Source organism: Fusarium vanettenii, assembly GCF_000151355.1.
Source record: "Fusarium vanettenii 77-13-4 chromosome 12 genomic scaffold NECHAsca_29_chr12_4_0, whole genome shotgun sequence".
Lineage (NCBI taxonomy): Eukaryota > Fungi > Ascomycota > Sordariomycetes > Hypocreales > Nectriaceae > Fusarium > Fusarium vanettenii.
In genome coordinates this window covers 210,845-225,974 of record NW_003315856.1, presented here as the reverse complement: position 1 = coordinate 225,974, position 15,130 = coordinate 210,845, and the positions used below count along the sequence as shown (strand labels likewise).

The 15,130-nt window shown below is 45.6% G+C and overlaps 4 protein-coding genes across 4 annotated transcripts; 2 read left to right on the top strand and 2 right to left on the bottom strand.

Moving 5' to 3' along the window:
* Nucleotides 1-227: 227 nt before the first annotated feature.
* Nucleotides 228-3,256, top strand: NECHADRAFT_72948 (uncharacterized protein). Its single transcript, XM_003043344.1, has 3 exons — nucleotides 228-522; nucleotides 584-2,469; nucleotides 2,528-3,256. Exons 1-3 carry the CDS (start codon nucleotides 462-464, stop codon nucleotides 3,113-3,115), a joined length of 2,535 nt encoding a protein of 844 aa, XP_003043390.1. The 5' UTR covers nucleotides 228-461; the 3' UTR covers nucleotides 3,116-3,256.
* Nucleotides 3,257-5,614: 2,358 nt separating this feature from the next.
* Nucleotides 5,615-6,546, bottom strand: NECHADRAFT_87452 (uncharacterized protein; the record flags this gene model as incomplete). Its single annotated transcript, XM_003043241.1, has 2 exons — nucleotides 5,615-5,624; nucleotides 5,666-6,546. 2 exons carry the CDS (start codon nucleotides 6,544-6,546, stop codon nucleotides 5,615-5,617), a joined length of 891 nt encoding a protein of 296 aa, XP_003043287.1.
* Nucleotides 6,547-10,205: 3,659 nt separating this feature from the next.
* On the bottom strand, nucleotides 10,206-12,111 carry NECHADRAFT_87451 (uncharacterized protein; the record flags this gene model as incomplete). The annotated part of the gene is made up of 3 exons (XM_003043240.1): nucleotides 10,206-10,239; nucleotides 10,652-12,004; nucleotides 12,080-12,111. 3 exons carry the CDS (start codon nucleotides 12,109-12,111, stop codon nucleotides 10,206-10,208), a joined length of 1,419 nt encoding a protein of 472 aa, XP_003043286.1.
* Nucleotides 12,112-13,926: 1,815 nt separating this feature from the next.
* On the top strand, nucleotides 13,927-14,991 carry NECHADRAFT_53463 (uncharacterized protein; the record flags this gene model as incomplete). The annotated part of the gene is made up of 1 exon (XM_003043343.1): nucleotides 13,927-14,991. One exon carries the CDS (start codon nucleotides 13,927-13,929, stop codon nucleotides 14,989-14,991), a length of 1,065 nt encoding a protein of 354 aa, XP_003043389.1.
* Between the last annotated feature and the right edge of the window lie 139 nt (nucleotides 14,992-15,130).

Sequence of the window (15,130 nt, the reverse complement as noted above, 5' to 3'; positions counted from 1 at the left end):
TTTTCTTCAAGCCGCGTGCCGTTTCAAACCCATCAGTCACGAGACGCGATCAATAATGTCGCGTAATAGTCTTAGCGCGTTCTAGAATCCCACATATCCGAGGCGGAGAAATAAGCACGAGCGGGCTCAGGGGTTGGTCGAGATTCTCCGCCTCGCATCTCCGTAAAACTCCCACTTTTTACAGTCAGGTGCGCAATGGGATATTGTCAACGGCCCGTATTGTCTGGCGTTTATTATGCACTCGTAAATGCGAAAAATGTTGCGGAGAATTAATCGTCATGATGTGGATAGTCATGAGGACGTTTTCAGTCCTGACTAATTCACGCTTTAGCACTATGAGCAGTTCTCCTGACTTAAATGGGCTTTTCCTAACAGTCTGGCTCATTCACTGAACGAAGCCATTGACATCTTCCTCAATCCCCCAATTCTCCTCTTCATCAGACGCATAATTGAACGCTAAGATGGATGTTGAAGCCCTCCTCAGTCAACTCACCCTAGAGGAAAAGGTCCAACTCACAGCCGGTAAGTCAGCCAACACCCTGGTCCCCATCGTAGCCACTGCTAACCCTCATTTGTCAAAAAGGTGTTGGATGGTGGCACACAGCGGCTATTGAACGCCTGGCCATCCCTCCAATCCGACTATCCGATGGACCCAATGGTGTTCGAGGCACCCATTTCTTTGACAGCACGCCATCTGCTTGCCTACCATGCGGAACCGCATTAGGCTCCAGCTGGAATGTGGATTTGATCCATCGTCTGGGTCAGCTACTTTCAGATGAGGCCCACGCAAAGGGTGCTCATGTTCTCCTTGGACCTACTGTCAACATCCAACGGGGACCTCTTGGTGGAAGAGGCTTTGAATCATTCTCTGAAGATCCTCTCCTGTCAGGAGTGTTGGCTGGTCACTATGTCCGGGGCCTGCAGGCCTCAGGTGTCTCTGCCACCATGAAGCACTTTGCCTGTAATGACATGGAAAGTGCTCGCATGGCTGTCGATATCCAGGTCACAGAGAGAGCCCTCAGAGAGGTGTACCTTCTTCCCTTCATGATTGCTGTGGAAATGGCAAACCCAAGGCTATTCATGACAGCCTACAATAAGATCAACGGCACTCATGCCCCTGAAAATGAGCATCTCCTCCAAGAAATCCTCCGTGATGAGTGGAAGTGGGATGGTCTGGTCGTCAGTGATTGGTTTGGCACTTACGGCACTGCTGAAGGTATCAACGCTGGTCAAGACCTCGAGATGCCAGGCCCCAGCAGATGGCGCGCCGGTGCTCTCGTTCACGCAGTCACATCAAACAAGGTCAAGTGGTCAACATTGGATGAGCGCGTACGGAAGATCTTGCAGCTTGTCAAGCACTCCATTGAGAAGACCTCTATCCCATCCAATGCGCCTGAGACTCAGCTCAACAGCCAAGAGCACATCCGACTGCTGCGAGAAGCCGCTGCAGAGTCTGTGGTTCTTCTTAAGAACGAGAGCAGCATCTTGCCTTTGAACCCCAAGAAGAAGGTGGCTGTTATTGGCCCCAATGCAGACATGAGCGCCTACTGCGGAGGAGGAAGTGCCAGTCTTCGAGCTTACCATACTGTCTCTCCACTGGAGGGTATCGAAGGCATTGCGAGCGACGTTGTCTTTTCTAAGGGTATCTACGGCCACCGGCCACTGCCTCAAATTGGCAAGATCTTGAGGACAGTCGATGGCAAGCGCCAAGGATTCGCTCTGCGTGTCTACAATGAGCCAAAGCCTAGCTCTGGAGAAGACACGCGGCGTGTTATTGAGGAGAGATTCCTTGATGATGCCAACGTTTGGTTCGTCGATTATGAAAATCCTGAGCTGGCTGAAGTTTGGTACGCGGAGATTGAGGGCGTCCTGACTCCTGAGAAGTCTGGCGTATGGGACTTTGGTCTCTCTGTTCATGGCACCGGCGAATTCTTTATCGACGGCGAGTTGGTTGTGTCCAACGTTACCGATCAGACACCAGGAAGCTCGTTCCTTGGATGTGGCACCATCGAAGAGACGGGCGCCAAAGAGCTGGATGGTGGCAAGGAATACAACCTTCTTGTGCGCTGGGGATGCGATAAGACGTCCAACCTCAAGGTTTCTGGCGTTGTTGACTTTGGACAAGGTGGTCTCCGCCTGGGAGGTTGCCCCAGACTCGAGCAACCCACAGCTTTGAACGAGGCTGTTGAGCTCGCAAAGACCGTGGACCAGGTAGTGCTTTGCGTGGGAACAAGCGGCGAGTGGGAAAGTGAAGGACAGGACAGACCCAACATGTCTCTTCCTCCCGGTAGCGACGAGCTCATCTCCGCTGTGCTTGCGGCGAATCCTAACACAGTGGTTCTCCTTCAGAGCGGAACTCCTGTTTCTATGCCGTGGGTTGATCAAGCCAGCACTATCGCACAGGCGTGGTTTGGTGGCAACGAGGCCGGTAACGGAATTGCTGACGTGCTATTTGGTGTCGTGAACCCGGTAAGTTGCAAACCCCGTATTTTGACAACAACTTGAGCTGACGATTTTCTTTCAACAGGCCGGAAAGCTTCCCATCACAATGCCTCGTCGCGTCGCCGATAACCCTAGCGCCTTAAACTTCCGCTCGGAAGGTGGTCGCGTCCTCTACGGCGAAGATGTTCACGTCGGTTACCGTTGGTACGACACTCTGGGCATTGAGCCATTGTTCCCGTTCGGCCACGGCTTGTCGTACACAACTTTTGCGCTCTCTCAGATCAGCGTTATTTCAGACACAGAGAAGCAAGAGGTTGTTGTGTGGGCCAAGGTAGCAAACACTGGCTCTCGAGCAGGCGCTGCCGTCCTGCAAGCTTACGTCAAGCCACCTTCAGCAACACCTCTCACAGCTTCAGCCCGCGATACAATTACGAGGTCTAGCAAGGAGCTCAAGGGATTCACCAAGGTCCATCTCGAGCAGGGAGCCAACACTATCGCAGAGATCAAGCTAGATCTGCTCCGCGCAACGAGCTACTGGGACGAGAGGGAGGATTGCTGGCGCAGTGAGGCCGGAGAGTACACGGCCCTTGTGGGAACAAGCAGCCGATGCGATTTCCTGGAACAGTCGTTTACGGTTGAGAAATCCACAACATGGAGAGGACTCCGGGGATAATAGGGCCGATAGGGTCAACTATCTGGGGTATGCATCCATGCTGTATGGAGAGCCGGCAACGGAGGACGGCATGTAGTCTAACGGAAACGGATATAGATCACCAGATGAATCTGACGTCAATCTAATAGAGTTTCGGTTCCGTCCGTCGGACACAAGGAGCAGAAAAAAGTCCAACCACCACATGACTCGTATCCTTGTCGTGACAAGTCCCCACAGCCCAACCTATTTCTCCGCCTCGTCAGCCCCCAAGCGTTCGCTCCCCAGAACCCCAGAAACTCAGCTACCATGACGGACGTTGCTGATCCTGGCACGCCACGAGACACTGGGTTCGGGGAACAACCCAAGCCCAGGGAACTGGCTAGTCGGGCCTGCGACGCTTGTCGTGCTAGAAGACGCAAGTGTGTTTTCCCCAGAGTCGATGGGACTACAGCGTCGCAATGCGCTGGCTGCTCCAGACTCCATATTCAATGTAGCTTTGCCATACCGACAAGACCGCGGGGACCAAAGAGGAAGAGGTAAGTTGTTGTCTCTGTAAATGAGGCGTGTTGTTTTAACTCAGGCCAGACCGCAGCCATCAATCCCCGTATCCCCAGAATTCCAACCTGATAGTCCATCCGATTATCATCAAGTGCAAGATCGTTCCAGCCATGACGACGTCACAGTTTCACACAATGCCCAGCTTGGCATCATGTCAAATACACCACACACTAATCCATCGCCAAGCCGGCGGTCAAGCATCTCAGCTCCGGGCGTTTTCTTGGCCGAAGATGAGTCAGGATTCTATCATCGTTCACTTCTCACAGATGAGCTCTGTCCCCGGGAGCTCCTGATGTCCATCATGACGGATTTTACTGAACGCGTCTACCCACTCGTTCCTATTGTCCATCTGCCAACATTTCATGCCGATCTTGCAGCAAACCGCGACGTCAACGACCTTGACTTCTTGTGCCTCATCATAGCACTATCAGCTTTGACTGTTGGGCTCCTGCCTTCTAGGTTCGATGCTTATCATGCCCTTGCAAGTCGCTTCGGAACTCGCACCGCAATGATCAACTATTGCTCTCAAATGTGTCTGCGCCTTCGACCAGCTGACTATTGGGATCATCTCAGCCATCGCAAGTGGGCCGTGGCATTTGCACTCTCCATGGGTGTCTTCCAGACAGGACAAACAAACCAGAGCAGGATGTTTGAGGCCGAGTCGATGCAGATCGCCCGGTTGCTGGAACTTCATCGCACCTCAGAGTACGAGGACCTGAATGCTGTAGAGAATCAGCTGCGGAAGAAGGCCTTTTGGCTTCAACTATACACCTTTGCGTAAGTAGCGCAGTCTACATCGTTCTTCTGGGTCGCAAGACTAACTTTTGTGTCAGACATTCCAAAATTCAACCTGGCCGGCGCAACCATGTCACCTACCTAGATAATTACATGCTGCGAGAAGTCGACTTTGATGCTTTGGAGCCTCTCAACCTCTTGGACGAAAACATCTTGGAGACAGGAGCTGCAGGCTGTTCACCAGCTGTCCTACCTGCCAGGCTGCACAGTAATGCGGAGGACGAGTCATTCAACACGACGAGTACCTTCATCATCACCTCTCGTGTCTTTCTCAAAGGCATGAGGGAGTCGATGTTCAACGACGGATGCGACTGTGGATTTGGAAGAACACCAGAAGAACGCCTCTCGCGACTACGAGATTTACTTGATGAGCTACGATATCTCCTTGACGGCCTGCCTCCACATTTGCGTCAATGGGGACCTGGGGATAGTTATCAATCTCCCGACAAGCCATTCTACAATGGCATCAACGACGGTAGCATTGATCAAGATCCATTTGGGGAGGTACACCTTGTGCATGCCCAGAATGAGGTTACGCGGGTAAACTTGCACGTCACGCATCTATGGCTCCAAAACTTTCTACTCGACAGGATGGACGGCGTGATTCAAGAAATGGATAGTTCTCGCTTACAACCTTCGACAGCCATGTCTCATCTTAAACTAAACTGGAGGGAACGAGAAGACATTTGCCGCCAGCTACTTCACATTCTTCACAGCATTCCACATCCTTATCTTGAGCCTAATGGTCTATTCTTAGTAAGTCAAGCCAACTGAAGGTCTGATCTAAAACCCCAAGCTAATCTGCCATCAAGATATACAAAGTCCGCGACGTTGCCAGCTCCCTTCTTAGCTGTCCCTTGGCAATGGACGAGCATGTCTCGCGTCGGGCTTCTGAATTTGTCCAGGAGTTCACCAAGGTCTTGTCTTATCTTGACCGGAGCGAGATTGTCAATACGGATGGTTTGAAGAGTTGGATAGACGAGGGGAGGCGAGGTAATAAGGACATTTAGCTGGCTGGTAAAACAAGAAAAGAGTCTGAAAAGGTTGATAGCTCTGAGGCAGTAGAGCCTCGTGCGTTATTCAGCCGAATCTGTGCTTTCATCCTTGTCAAGTATGGCCGGAATGTGCCTTCGATGTCGAATCTCGCCGCATTGCTCCAGATGAAGCCTAAACAACTCTGTCGTAAATTTCCGTCTGTAATGATACGTTCCCACGCACCCAAGGCAATAAAAGCCCCATTCCAACTGTTTCGAATCTTGATTCAACCAAGGCATTCGAGTGATTGCCACACATCGACGCGGACTGAACCGACCCGACCTCTTGATAGGCCCTGCTTGTAGAGGTTGGGGTATGCTAGGTTCAGATTCCAGCTCCCCTGCCTTTACCCCTGGTAGCTCGCGGGTCTCCATGTCTGACATATGTTTGCGCATGGCGTCGAAAGATCCATACAACGCGAGACACTTATCGAGGCAGGATTTGTAATCTACCAGGGTGGTAGGCTCGACTATCTTGACTTCATGAGGGGAGTAAATCCCAGGAACGACCCGCATCCAAGGCAGCGTATCAACAATGGCACTGCTCAAGCCAAATTGACTCCAGGCTTGTTGAGGGGTGAGAGGTAGGTAAGATATGTCCCGTGAAAGACATATGAAGCAAACGCGCTTGCAAGTAATGAGATAAAGATAACCGGCAAAGTCCCCACAAACCTCGCATTCAGCCAGGAATAGTTTCTCGTACAAGGTTCGGCAGGTAATCCACCTCTCTGTATTGATGCTAAGAATACCACGGAGGGCGCAGAGAGCGTGTTTCGTGATGTCTTTGTATACGGGAACCTGATCAACGACATCTGCGGCTCGTCGATTAACGCTTCCAAAGTTGAAAAAGGTATATAGATCGAGTTCGCCGAGTATCATAGTAAGCAACTCGAGAGAGAGAGCATCCAAGGCGCCAAGGCCAGTGGCTGGTCGGATGTGGGACCGGCCATTTTCAGGTTTGGGCTGGAGCGGAGGTAGATTGTCGTTAAGTGTATTATCACCGAGACCCATACAAGCAAACGCTTGGCCATGGAACTGCGGCGGAACTTGCGAGTCTTGCTCCATCGTGATGCTTGTTGGTTGTGGACGGGTCCTCATACATGTACGACCGGCCGTACAAATAAGATCACATGATATATCATACGGCCAGTCATACAAATAAGATCCATTATATAAGCCCGCTAAGGTATATAAGCAAGAAAATCTCTTCTTTATCTAATAAAGTAGCTATAATATATATAATTAAATATAATAAGTAATTAAATATAAATATAGCTATATAATAAATTATATATTATTTATTAGCGCTAATTATATATAATAAATAAGGCCCCCCGAGGCTATAAAGCATACTAAAATAATAATGATAATATAAGTAAATTAACTCAATATATAAGATATATAAGGCTAGGACTTCTTTATAAAAAGATACTCTCTATTCTTATATATAATATTATCTTTAAGATATTCAATTATTATTAAAGCTAGTATTAAAACCCCCCTAATATCCTAATCTTTATTAATAGTATAATAACCCTAGCGACGAATATACCTAATAATTAATAGGTACTAGCCCCTATCCCAAATAATTAATATATTTAGGCACTATAGTATTTTAGGCCTAATAATTTACCTCCCTTTAAGTATTAGCAATAATATATATAGCATACCTTGCCTATAGATAAGAGATTAGCTATAATCTATTTTAATATAAATCCTAGGGCTAAGGATAAAGCCTAGCTTATTAACTACCCCCCTCGAGGTAATCTAATTCTTATTTATATGCTATTATAGGGGTAAGTAATTATAGGAAATTAGTATATTATATATCTTAACTAGGCCCTTACTTAACGAGAGAATCGCCTTAACCCTAATATAATCCCACGGTAAGATATTAGTATGCTTTAGGGCCTTAATTAATAGCTTCGTAGTCTACTTAAATATTTAATAAGAGAGATCTTTTAGCTAATACCTGCTATAGGGATAATAATATATCTACCTATTATCTAGGAGGTAAAACAAATAGGGATTTATATCTAAAGTATTAATTAAAGTAGCTATATATTATAGGCTTAATAGGATATATAATAGATAATTTAAAAGGCTGCCTTATAATATTATTACTTTATTATTATTTTTATAAATATATATAATTACTAAGTCTACTTTATATTATATATATACTTAATAATTACTTTATTAAATTAAGCTATTAAGCTACTATAAATATACTTAGAGATTAATATTTTCTTTATCTCTTAATTAATATATATAAAATATATATTATAGCGCTCCTTTGAATATTAATAAGAGAGGTTTTTAATCTAATATAATTACTCTTATATCTAAAGATCTTCCTTAGTGGCATTTTATATTTCCTATATACCTCGCCGCCCTAAGAAAGACTATTATATTATCTCTTTCCCTATATTACACTTAATACGCTTATTCTTAGCCTTATCCTAGTTAAGATAACTTATTTACTCCTCCTTAGTTTAATCTCTTATATTTCTTCCCTCTTTATATTACCTCCTTATCTAATTATAATTAAGGTATTAATTATATTCTGCTTTATTATAGCGCATTAATAGTCCTATAGCCTTCTAATATAGCTAATTAGTCTTTAGCGCTCCCCGGGGCAATATAGCATACTAGGCCGCTTATAAGTCCTTATATTATTAAAAGATAGCATAGGGGTTACTGGCTTATAGCATAGGGGCTTCCGCAATTATTAGCGGCATTACTACTAGGGGGGTTATAACCCGGGTTATTGTATATATAATTATAATAATCTCTAAGATAATAAAAGCTCTTAATAGAGACCCCGGCGATACTAAGCGGCTTATAAAGCGAGTTATTATATATATTACTATATATATTATTAATATAGGTTAAAGGGCTAGCTCTAATTCCTAAGGAGGAGGATCTAATAAATAATTATACTATAATAAGTATACTTTAGCGTTTATCCTATAGCTATATTAATAATACCTTAAATATTATAGTAATACCCTAGGCTATAATACTCTCTTAATAGCCTTAAATATAGAGGGCTCACGCCATATGCTTAACAGTAGCAATATAGAATTAGCTATTAGGCGATTAAATAACTTATAAGGCTTAATAATAAGCTAAGAGATCCCTAAGTATTAAAGGTATTAATATAAATAAAGATAATATAACTAAAGGGGCTAGCCTTCTATTAATAAAGGCTAAAGGGTATAAGTATAGGGTAATCTAAGAGTTATTATAAAGACTCTTATATACGCGAGAAACTCCTTTAGTAACCATACCCGCTAAGTATTAACCTTCCGTAGGGCCTTATATAATACCTAGCCGCGGATATTACTATATAATACCCTAGAGATATTAAAAGGTATTATAACCTCTTACCTAGCCTAATTAGCCTTAAGTTTAGAGAGCTAATTTAATAGAATAAGCTTAATAATCCTCTAGGCATTAAAGAAATTAATCTTATTATATTTTATATAGCTCTTAATAAGCTAATAAATACCCTCGGCCTATAATATAATAAATTACTCTAAGTAGAGGTATTAATAGACCTAGGCCTTAATAAATCTCTCCTTATAAGGGTCTAGCTAGGTCTCCGTAATATAGCCTACCTCTTCGAGGTATAAAGGAAAATAATACTTCTTTTACTTCTTAAGCCTCTTATTATATATATCTTTAGTAGCTAAATCGACGATCTTATACTATATATCATAGAATTACTTCTATTTTTCTTACTATTAAGTATTACTTTTATCTCGAGTAAAGGCGGGCTAATAATAAGCTAAGATAGCCTTATTAATATGCCAAAGATATAAGATTAAGGCTAACTTAGGAAAGTAAAAAGAATATAAAATAGTATTTATATAAGTAAGGCAGCGATCTATAAGTATTACGGAAGAAAAAGTAACTTTATAAAGCTAATATATAATCTGTAATTATTTAAGGACCTAGATAAAATTATCTTTTTCTTTGCCGCTAAGAAAGGTAAAGGTAATATAAAAGGATTATTAATAAGTATTAATACTAACTAAATTAAGAAATAATATCTTATACTTATTAATCTTATATATATAGTCTAAGAGAAATACCTTAAGGTATAATTTAAGGTATACTAATAACTATAAGTATATAAATAATATTACTATAACCCTATTATTTTTATTAAGCCGGATTTTACTCTAAAAGCTATTATTATTAAGCTACTTAGCAAGGGCATATATATTACTCTAACCCTAAGTAAGCTCTTACTTACTCTAAGTAATAAAGTTATATATATCTTATTATATAGCGAGTATATTAGAGGTTATATATAGATATAACCTAATTTTACTTAGCTTAATGCTGGACTTAGTTATTTAGTGGACTATTAATTAATCTAATTATAATAATTAGCGATATATTAAGTATACTACTAGGGTAAAGCTTAGGCTATAGTTATAATGATAAAAGCGAGGATTAAGATAATATTATAAATACTATTAAGTCCTATATAGGCTCTCTTTCGCTATAATAAAGAATATATATCCTATATGATATAATATAATATTTTATATTTATTTCCTTAGAGCTAAGGGGGTTCTTATATGATTATAAATAAAAGTAATATAAAGTCTCTTATTTATAGTCTTTAAAGACCTTTATAAAATAAAGGCATAGCCTTATAGCGCTACCTAAGTATTAATATATATAGTTAGCTCCTCCCTTAAACTAAATTAGCCCTTAGGAGGAAAAATATTATCGGGGAAACTATAAGAGTTATTAATTATAATTATTATAATAGGAATAAGGCAAGGTAATTAGAATTAATACTATAGAAGCTATTAATAGTCTTCTAAGAGGGCTAAAATACGGTATGCGATATAGCCACATATGCCTCTTATATAACGGATCTTATTTATACGACCGGCCGTATAATATATCACGTGATCTTATTTGTACGGCCGGTCGTACATATATGAGGACCCATTGTGGACGATGAGATGCGTCAGCCTCGACGAGATAGTGGAGCCGAATCAGCTGACAGGATCATAGTCACATGATGAAGTCGGCTCTTGAGGCACGACATGAAACAACGTGAGTCAATAAAACGTTCAGTCTAATATTACAACAGGGTTCATAATCATCAAGTCGTAAACGAGGGTCTCAACCGAGAGCTCACATAATTGCACAGCCGCCGTTATCCTTCTTGTTATTTCCGCCCACACAAAACCAAGAGTCACCACACCCACAACAATCGTCGCACTCGCGACAATCTTCCTCTCCCCGACGTTTTTCATGAAAATCATCAGCACTTCCAGAATGCTCACCTCTTGTAAAGCCTCCCTTGTTGGCTTCATACTCCTGACTCAGGTGAACCTGGCTGTCGTCTCTGACGTCCTGGTTCGTGTCATATCCATCACTCCCCTCATATCCACCAATGTAACCTCCACCCTCATAGAAGCCTTCGTCTCTATGCCCTGCAACCCCCTCATAGGGTCTGGCATAGGCCTCATCACTGTCCCAGCCCGCTCTGTGTCTCTCATACCAGTCTTCATCCTCAACTGGCTCGCCTGGAGCGAAGTCATCGTCGCTCATTTCCATCTCGGTGCTGATGCTTTCTGTTTCCTCGGTGACCTGTGAGAGTCCATCGGGGTCCAGTGCCTCGTGACCCAGATACATGAAGGTTCCACCAAGCATTGCGCCGGCTGCTACACCGCCTGCAACGGCTGTCGTATTGTTGCCATGCTCTTCATCGCGCCTTTGTTGGTATCCATGGTGATAACCTAAATGTTCACCTTGAGAATAGCCAGCGTGTTGACCTTGATAGTAGTAGCCTTGCCTGTGCCCTGAAACATGGCCTCTTCTCTGTCCGGCATCGAAGCCTTGGCTCTGGCCTTGTGCAGAGCCTTGTTTCCGGCTCTCAAAATGACCACTTGCACGTCCAGCGTTGTATCCTTGATTTTGGCCTGTAGCCTGGCCCTTGGCGTAGCCTTGTGTTTGTCCCGAGGCATGACCACTCTTGTGTCCTTGTGTGTAACCCTGCTTCTGCCCTTTGCTGAAACCTTGGCGGTTTCCAGCTTCTTGACCGACCTTTCGACCATGCCTATCTCCCGCCTGGTATCCCTTGGCTTGCCCGGTTTTCCGCCCATCCTTCTGGCCTCGGGCATATGCAGCCTGTTGGATGCGTTTTACATCATCCATTTGCATGCCTTTGTTCGGCGTGGGTTGCTTCTTGACAACAGAAGGTCTAGGTGTGGCTTTTGGAGGAGGGACAGGTTTGTATCCGACTGGTTTCTTAGTTGGCTGTGCTGTAGGGAGCCGGCTCGGGCGAGGAAGGTCTGGGAGAGGACGGTTGGGAGGCGGTAGAGTAGGCCGTGAAGGGTGCTTTTGTGGGATTTTGGGGTGTTCAGGGAGGCCGACGGGACGCTGGGTAGGGGCAGCAGGACGTTTGGGCATGGTAGGCTGAGATAGAACTGCATTGTTGCAGGGGACGGGTCTCCTAGCAGAAGCGGTCTTGACGGCTGGCGGTAGCCTGTGATTGCATTTTAGTCAGAACAGCAGTCCTGGTGATGGAAGACAGAGAATGTCGAAGAATAGAATGGCATACCGGACTATGGCTGGAGGCTGGTTCTTGGCCATCTCTAGTTGACGTTCAAGGGCGGTGCTCGGTGTTGAAATCGAGAGTGAAACAATTCTCAACTATCGGCTACTGTTTTACGGCAAGGGAACTAAACAGAACAAGCTTCCGGGTCCCGGCCAAGGTTTTAACTCCCAAGATGCCCGTTGCCCATCATCTGATAGTCGTCCCAGCTCCCAACCGAAGACCCCAAGTTAGCCCGGCATTCGCATCATAGGATGCATCTCGCGGCTAATACAGTGGTTTCCGTTTCTCGAAACGCATCCAAACTGCAGTTCTGAGGACCAATGCTGTTGCTTAGCGCGCGGTAGATATGTATGTCGTGGCATGCAGGATTATGTCCCCACTGCTGGAGGCATGGATTTGTTGTGAAAGACAGATGCACATGCACCTGCAAGGGTGGTCATGCCAGTAAGCGCCAGACCTACCAATGTGCAGGCAAAACGATTGAAATAGAAAATCGACTCGAATTTGTGTGCTTTCGTCAAGACAAGCTTGCAGACATGGCTTGACACTGCAGCAAGGACGCGGTTTCAAGACAGCGCTGCATCAACGGCTCAATGGTCTCCATGACCAGAATTGCCGTTCTGCTTGGCAACATCGACAGCATTTCTATTGGTCGGGCTGAGCGTTAACTGGATTTTGAGGCCTTCTATAGCAGTTCAACTGGCTATATCTCCTACAAACCTCATTTGATCGTTCTATAATCGTTCTATAGAAGCTATTTATGGGCGCTCATACGTGTCGAGCCTGGAGTCTAGGGTGGCTATACTGTCAGTGCTTAGTTAGAGGCTTGTGTGCCTCTTAGCTCCCTGGAGGGCTATGAGCAAGCTAGACGATCTGAAGAGAGAGATGAAAAAGGAAAAAAAGAAGAAGAAAAGGCAGATCCTATAATTCATCTTTCGCCTGTCTCTTTGATCACCGGATCCGATTTCTTCTGTTGATGTCGGGACAGTGGAGGCGGGGGAACGGATATGGGGCCGACTCGCTGAGCAGACTTCTGACGGAGCCCGGATTTGAACGTGACCACGATAAGGTGGAAAAAGCTATAAAACCCGGAATAAACTTGTGGTCAGATCAAAGATAAACATGTCACCGTCCGTCATGTTTTTCAACAATCTTCCGTGCGTTTCGGCGAAACAAGGGGACACTGCGACATGGCCGATAAGGGGCCATCAACTGAAACATCTTGGCCGTCTCAAGGGCTACAGCCTAAGCCAATTATAGCAGTGACGTGACGTGCCCGGAAAATTAAAACCCGGCAGTTAAGATTTCGGTTTGAAGATTGCAATTTGTGGTCTTGGGGAGAACAAAAAGATGACGCGATGGGAGAAATATGGTGTCGGATGGGATCGTCAAATTAATGATGTCTACGAAGCTGTTCATAAATTCGTAGGAAATGTCACCCGTCGCGCGACAATGGCCACCTTTTAAGCATAATGTGTTTCAAGGAACCTTATTTCCAGCTCATCGCGTCCTCGGTTCCTGAATGCCTGGGGAAGCCCTTGCACTCTGCCTCAGGTCTTGTTTGGAAACAGGCCATCCCCTGTTCCTCGCCTAGAATAACAGGGGGATCTACCATTCTACACCCGACTCTCCCGCAACGAAGCTGTCCCCAGATTGGTGCAGAATTAGAGTTGTTCTGGATCAACATGATCCTCTAATGCCATGTTTGTTTGAGAGAGATCATCGATTTAGGGGCATCGCGATGTGTGTACCCAAACAACATAAATAGTCTGTCACCGTTCCTCCATCTTTAGAAGAGCAGGACTGTGTCCCATTCCTTTATCCCCACATCGCCCAAGATAATCGCAACCATGGTCCGAGCCTTGATCCCAACCGCTGCCCTCGCCCTCATAGGAGGCGTCCAAGCCCAGTGTGGTGCTGGCACACCCGACGCCCAGGTGACTGGCTCCGACGGCTCCTTCACAGCTACCAGTGGGTCTGGGGAGGTCTACTCGGGTTCCGACTATCTTGCCGCGATCCAAGCTGCTATCGACTCCATCAGCAGCGGCCAGCGTGTCTCCGTTATTGCGTCGGGTTCCATTGGTGCAGGCACCATTAGCATTGACAGCGGCAAGATCTTTGAGGGATGTGGTACCATTGACGTCGCCAACCGAGCTGGACACGGCGCTATCGAGTCCCTCGACACTACAGATGTTCAGATTCCCTACCTCACCATGACTGGTTCTCCTTACTTTGGCCTCCGATTCTACGGTACCAAGAACCTGGTGCTCGGAGAAATCACGATGAACCTTAGCGGAGGCTTGGGTATCCGATTCGACCGAGACAAGGCCGCCAACTCAAACGTTAAGATGGGCACCATCAGCGTCACCGGTGCCGGTAGCCACGCCGTCGAGACCTGGAATATTGACGGTCTCGAGATTGACCAGGTTATCGCCCGCGACGTCGGCGAGGCTGGCCTCCTCATCCAAAAGACCACCAACGCCAAGGTTGGTCTGGTCGATGGTAGCAACGTCGGTGCAGGCACTGGATACGGCACCCTCCGCTTCGCCAACAACAACGGCCAGGGCGCCAACGGCGAGTACGAGACAAACATTTTCATCGACAAGGTCGTCTCCCGTGGTGGTGGCCGTGGCGTTTTCTGCGTTTCCCAGTCCGGTGCCGCTGAAATCGAGACTGTCGACCTGGCCGACAACGGCAACAACGCCATTCTTATCGAGAACTGCTACAACGTCAAGATCAACGGTGGCACTGTAAAGGGAGGTGGTGAGGTACGTCTGGCTGCTCGCGACGAGTTCCCCAACAACCGTGACATTTCCGTCACCCTCGAGGTCAACGACAACTCGGTCCGTGAGTCGCCCTGCGGTGAGAACATCAGCTGGTCCATCACCGGCAACGCCAAGCAGGACATCTGCTAAGTAGCTAGCTTCCGTTGAAGCTGGGGTGGCAACGTCGAGAGTGCTATTTCTCGGTTATTGCCTTTTTTGCACCATTCATCACTGTATATACTTTGCTTTCGACCTGTACTATAGTTCTCAGCTGGCTTGAAAACTGCTC

Bases quoted from the DNA above. Each gene is read 5' to 3' on its own strand.
- NECHADRAFT_72948 (XM_003043344.1), top strand. From the start codon at position 462: ATGGATGTTGAAGCCCTCCTCAGTCAACTCACCCTAGAGGAAAAGGTC. The intron at 523-583 runs GTAAGTCAGCCA...TTTGTCAAAAAG, and splicing joins AAAGGTCCAACTCACAGCCG to GTGTTGGATGGTGGCACACA. The intron at 2,470-2,527 runs GTAAGTTGCAAA...TTCTTTCAACAG, and splicing joins TATTTGGTGTCGTGAACCCG to GCCGGAAAGCTTCCCATCAC.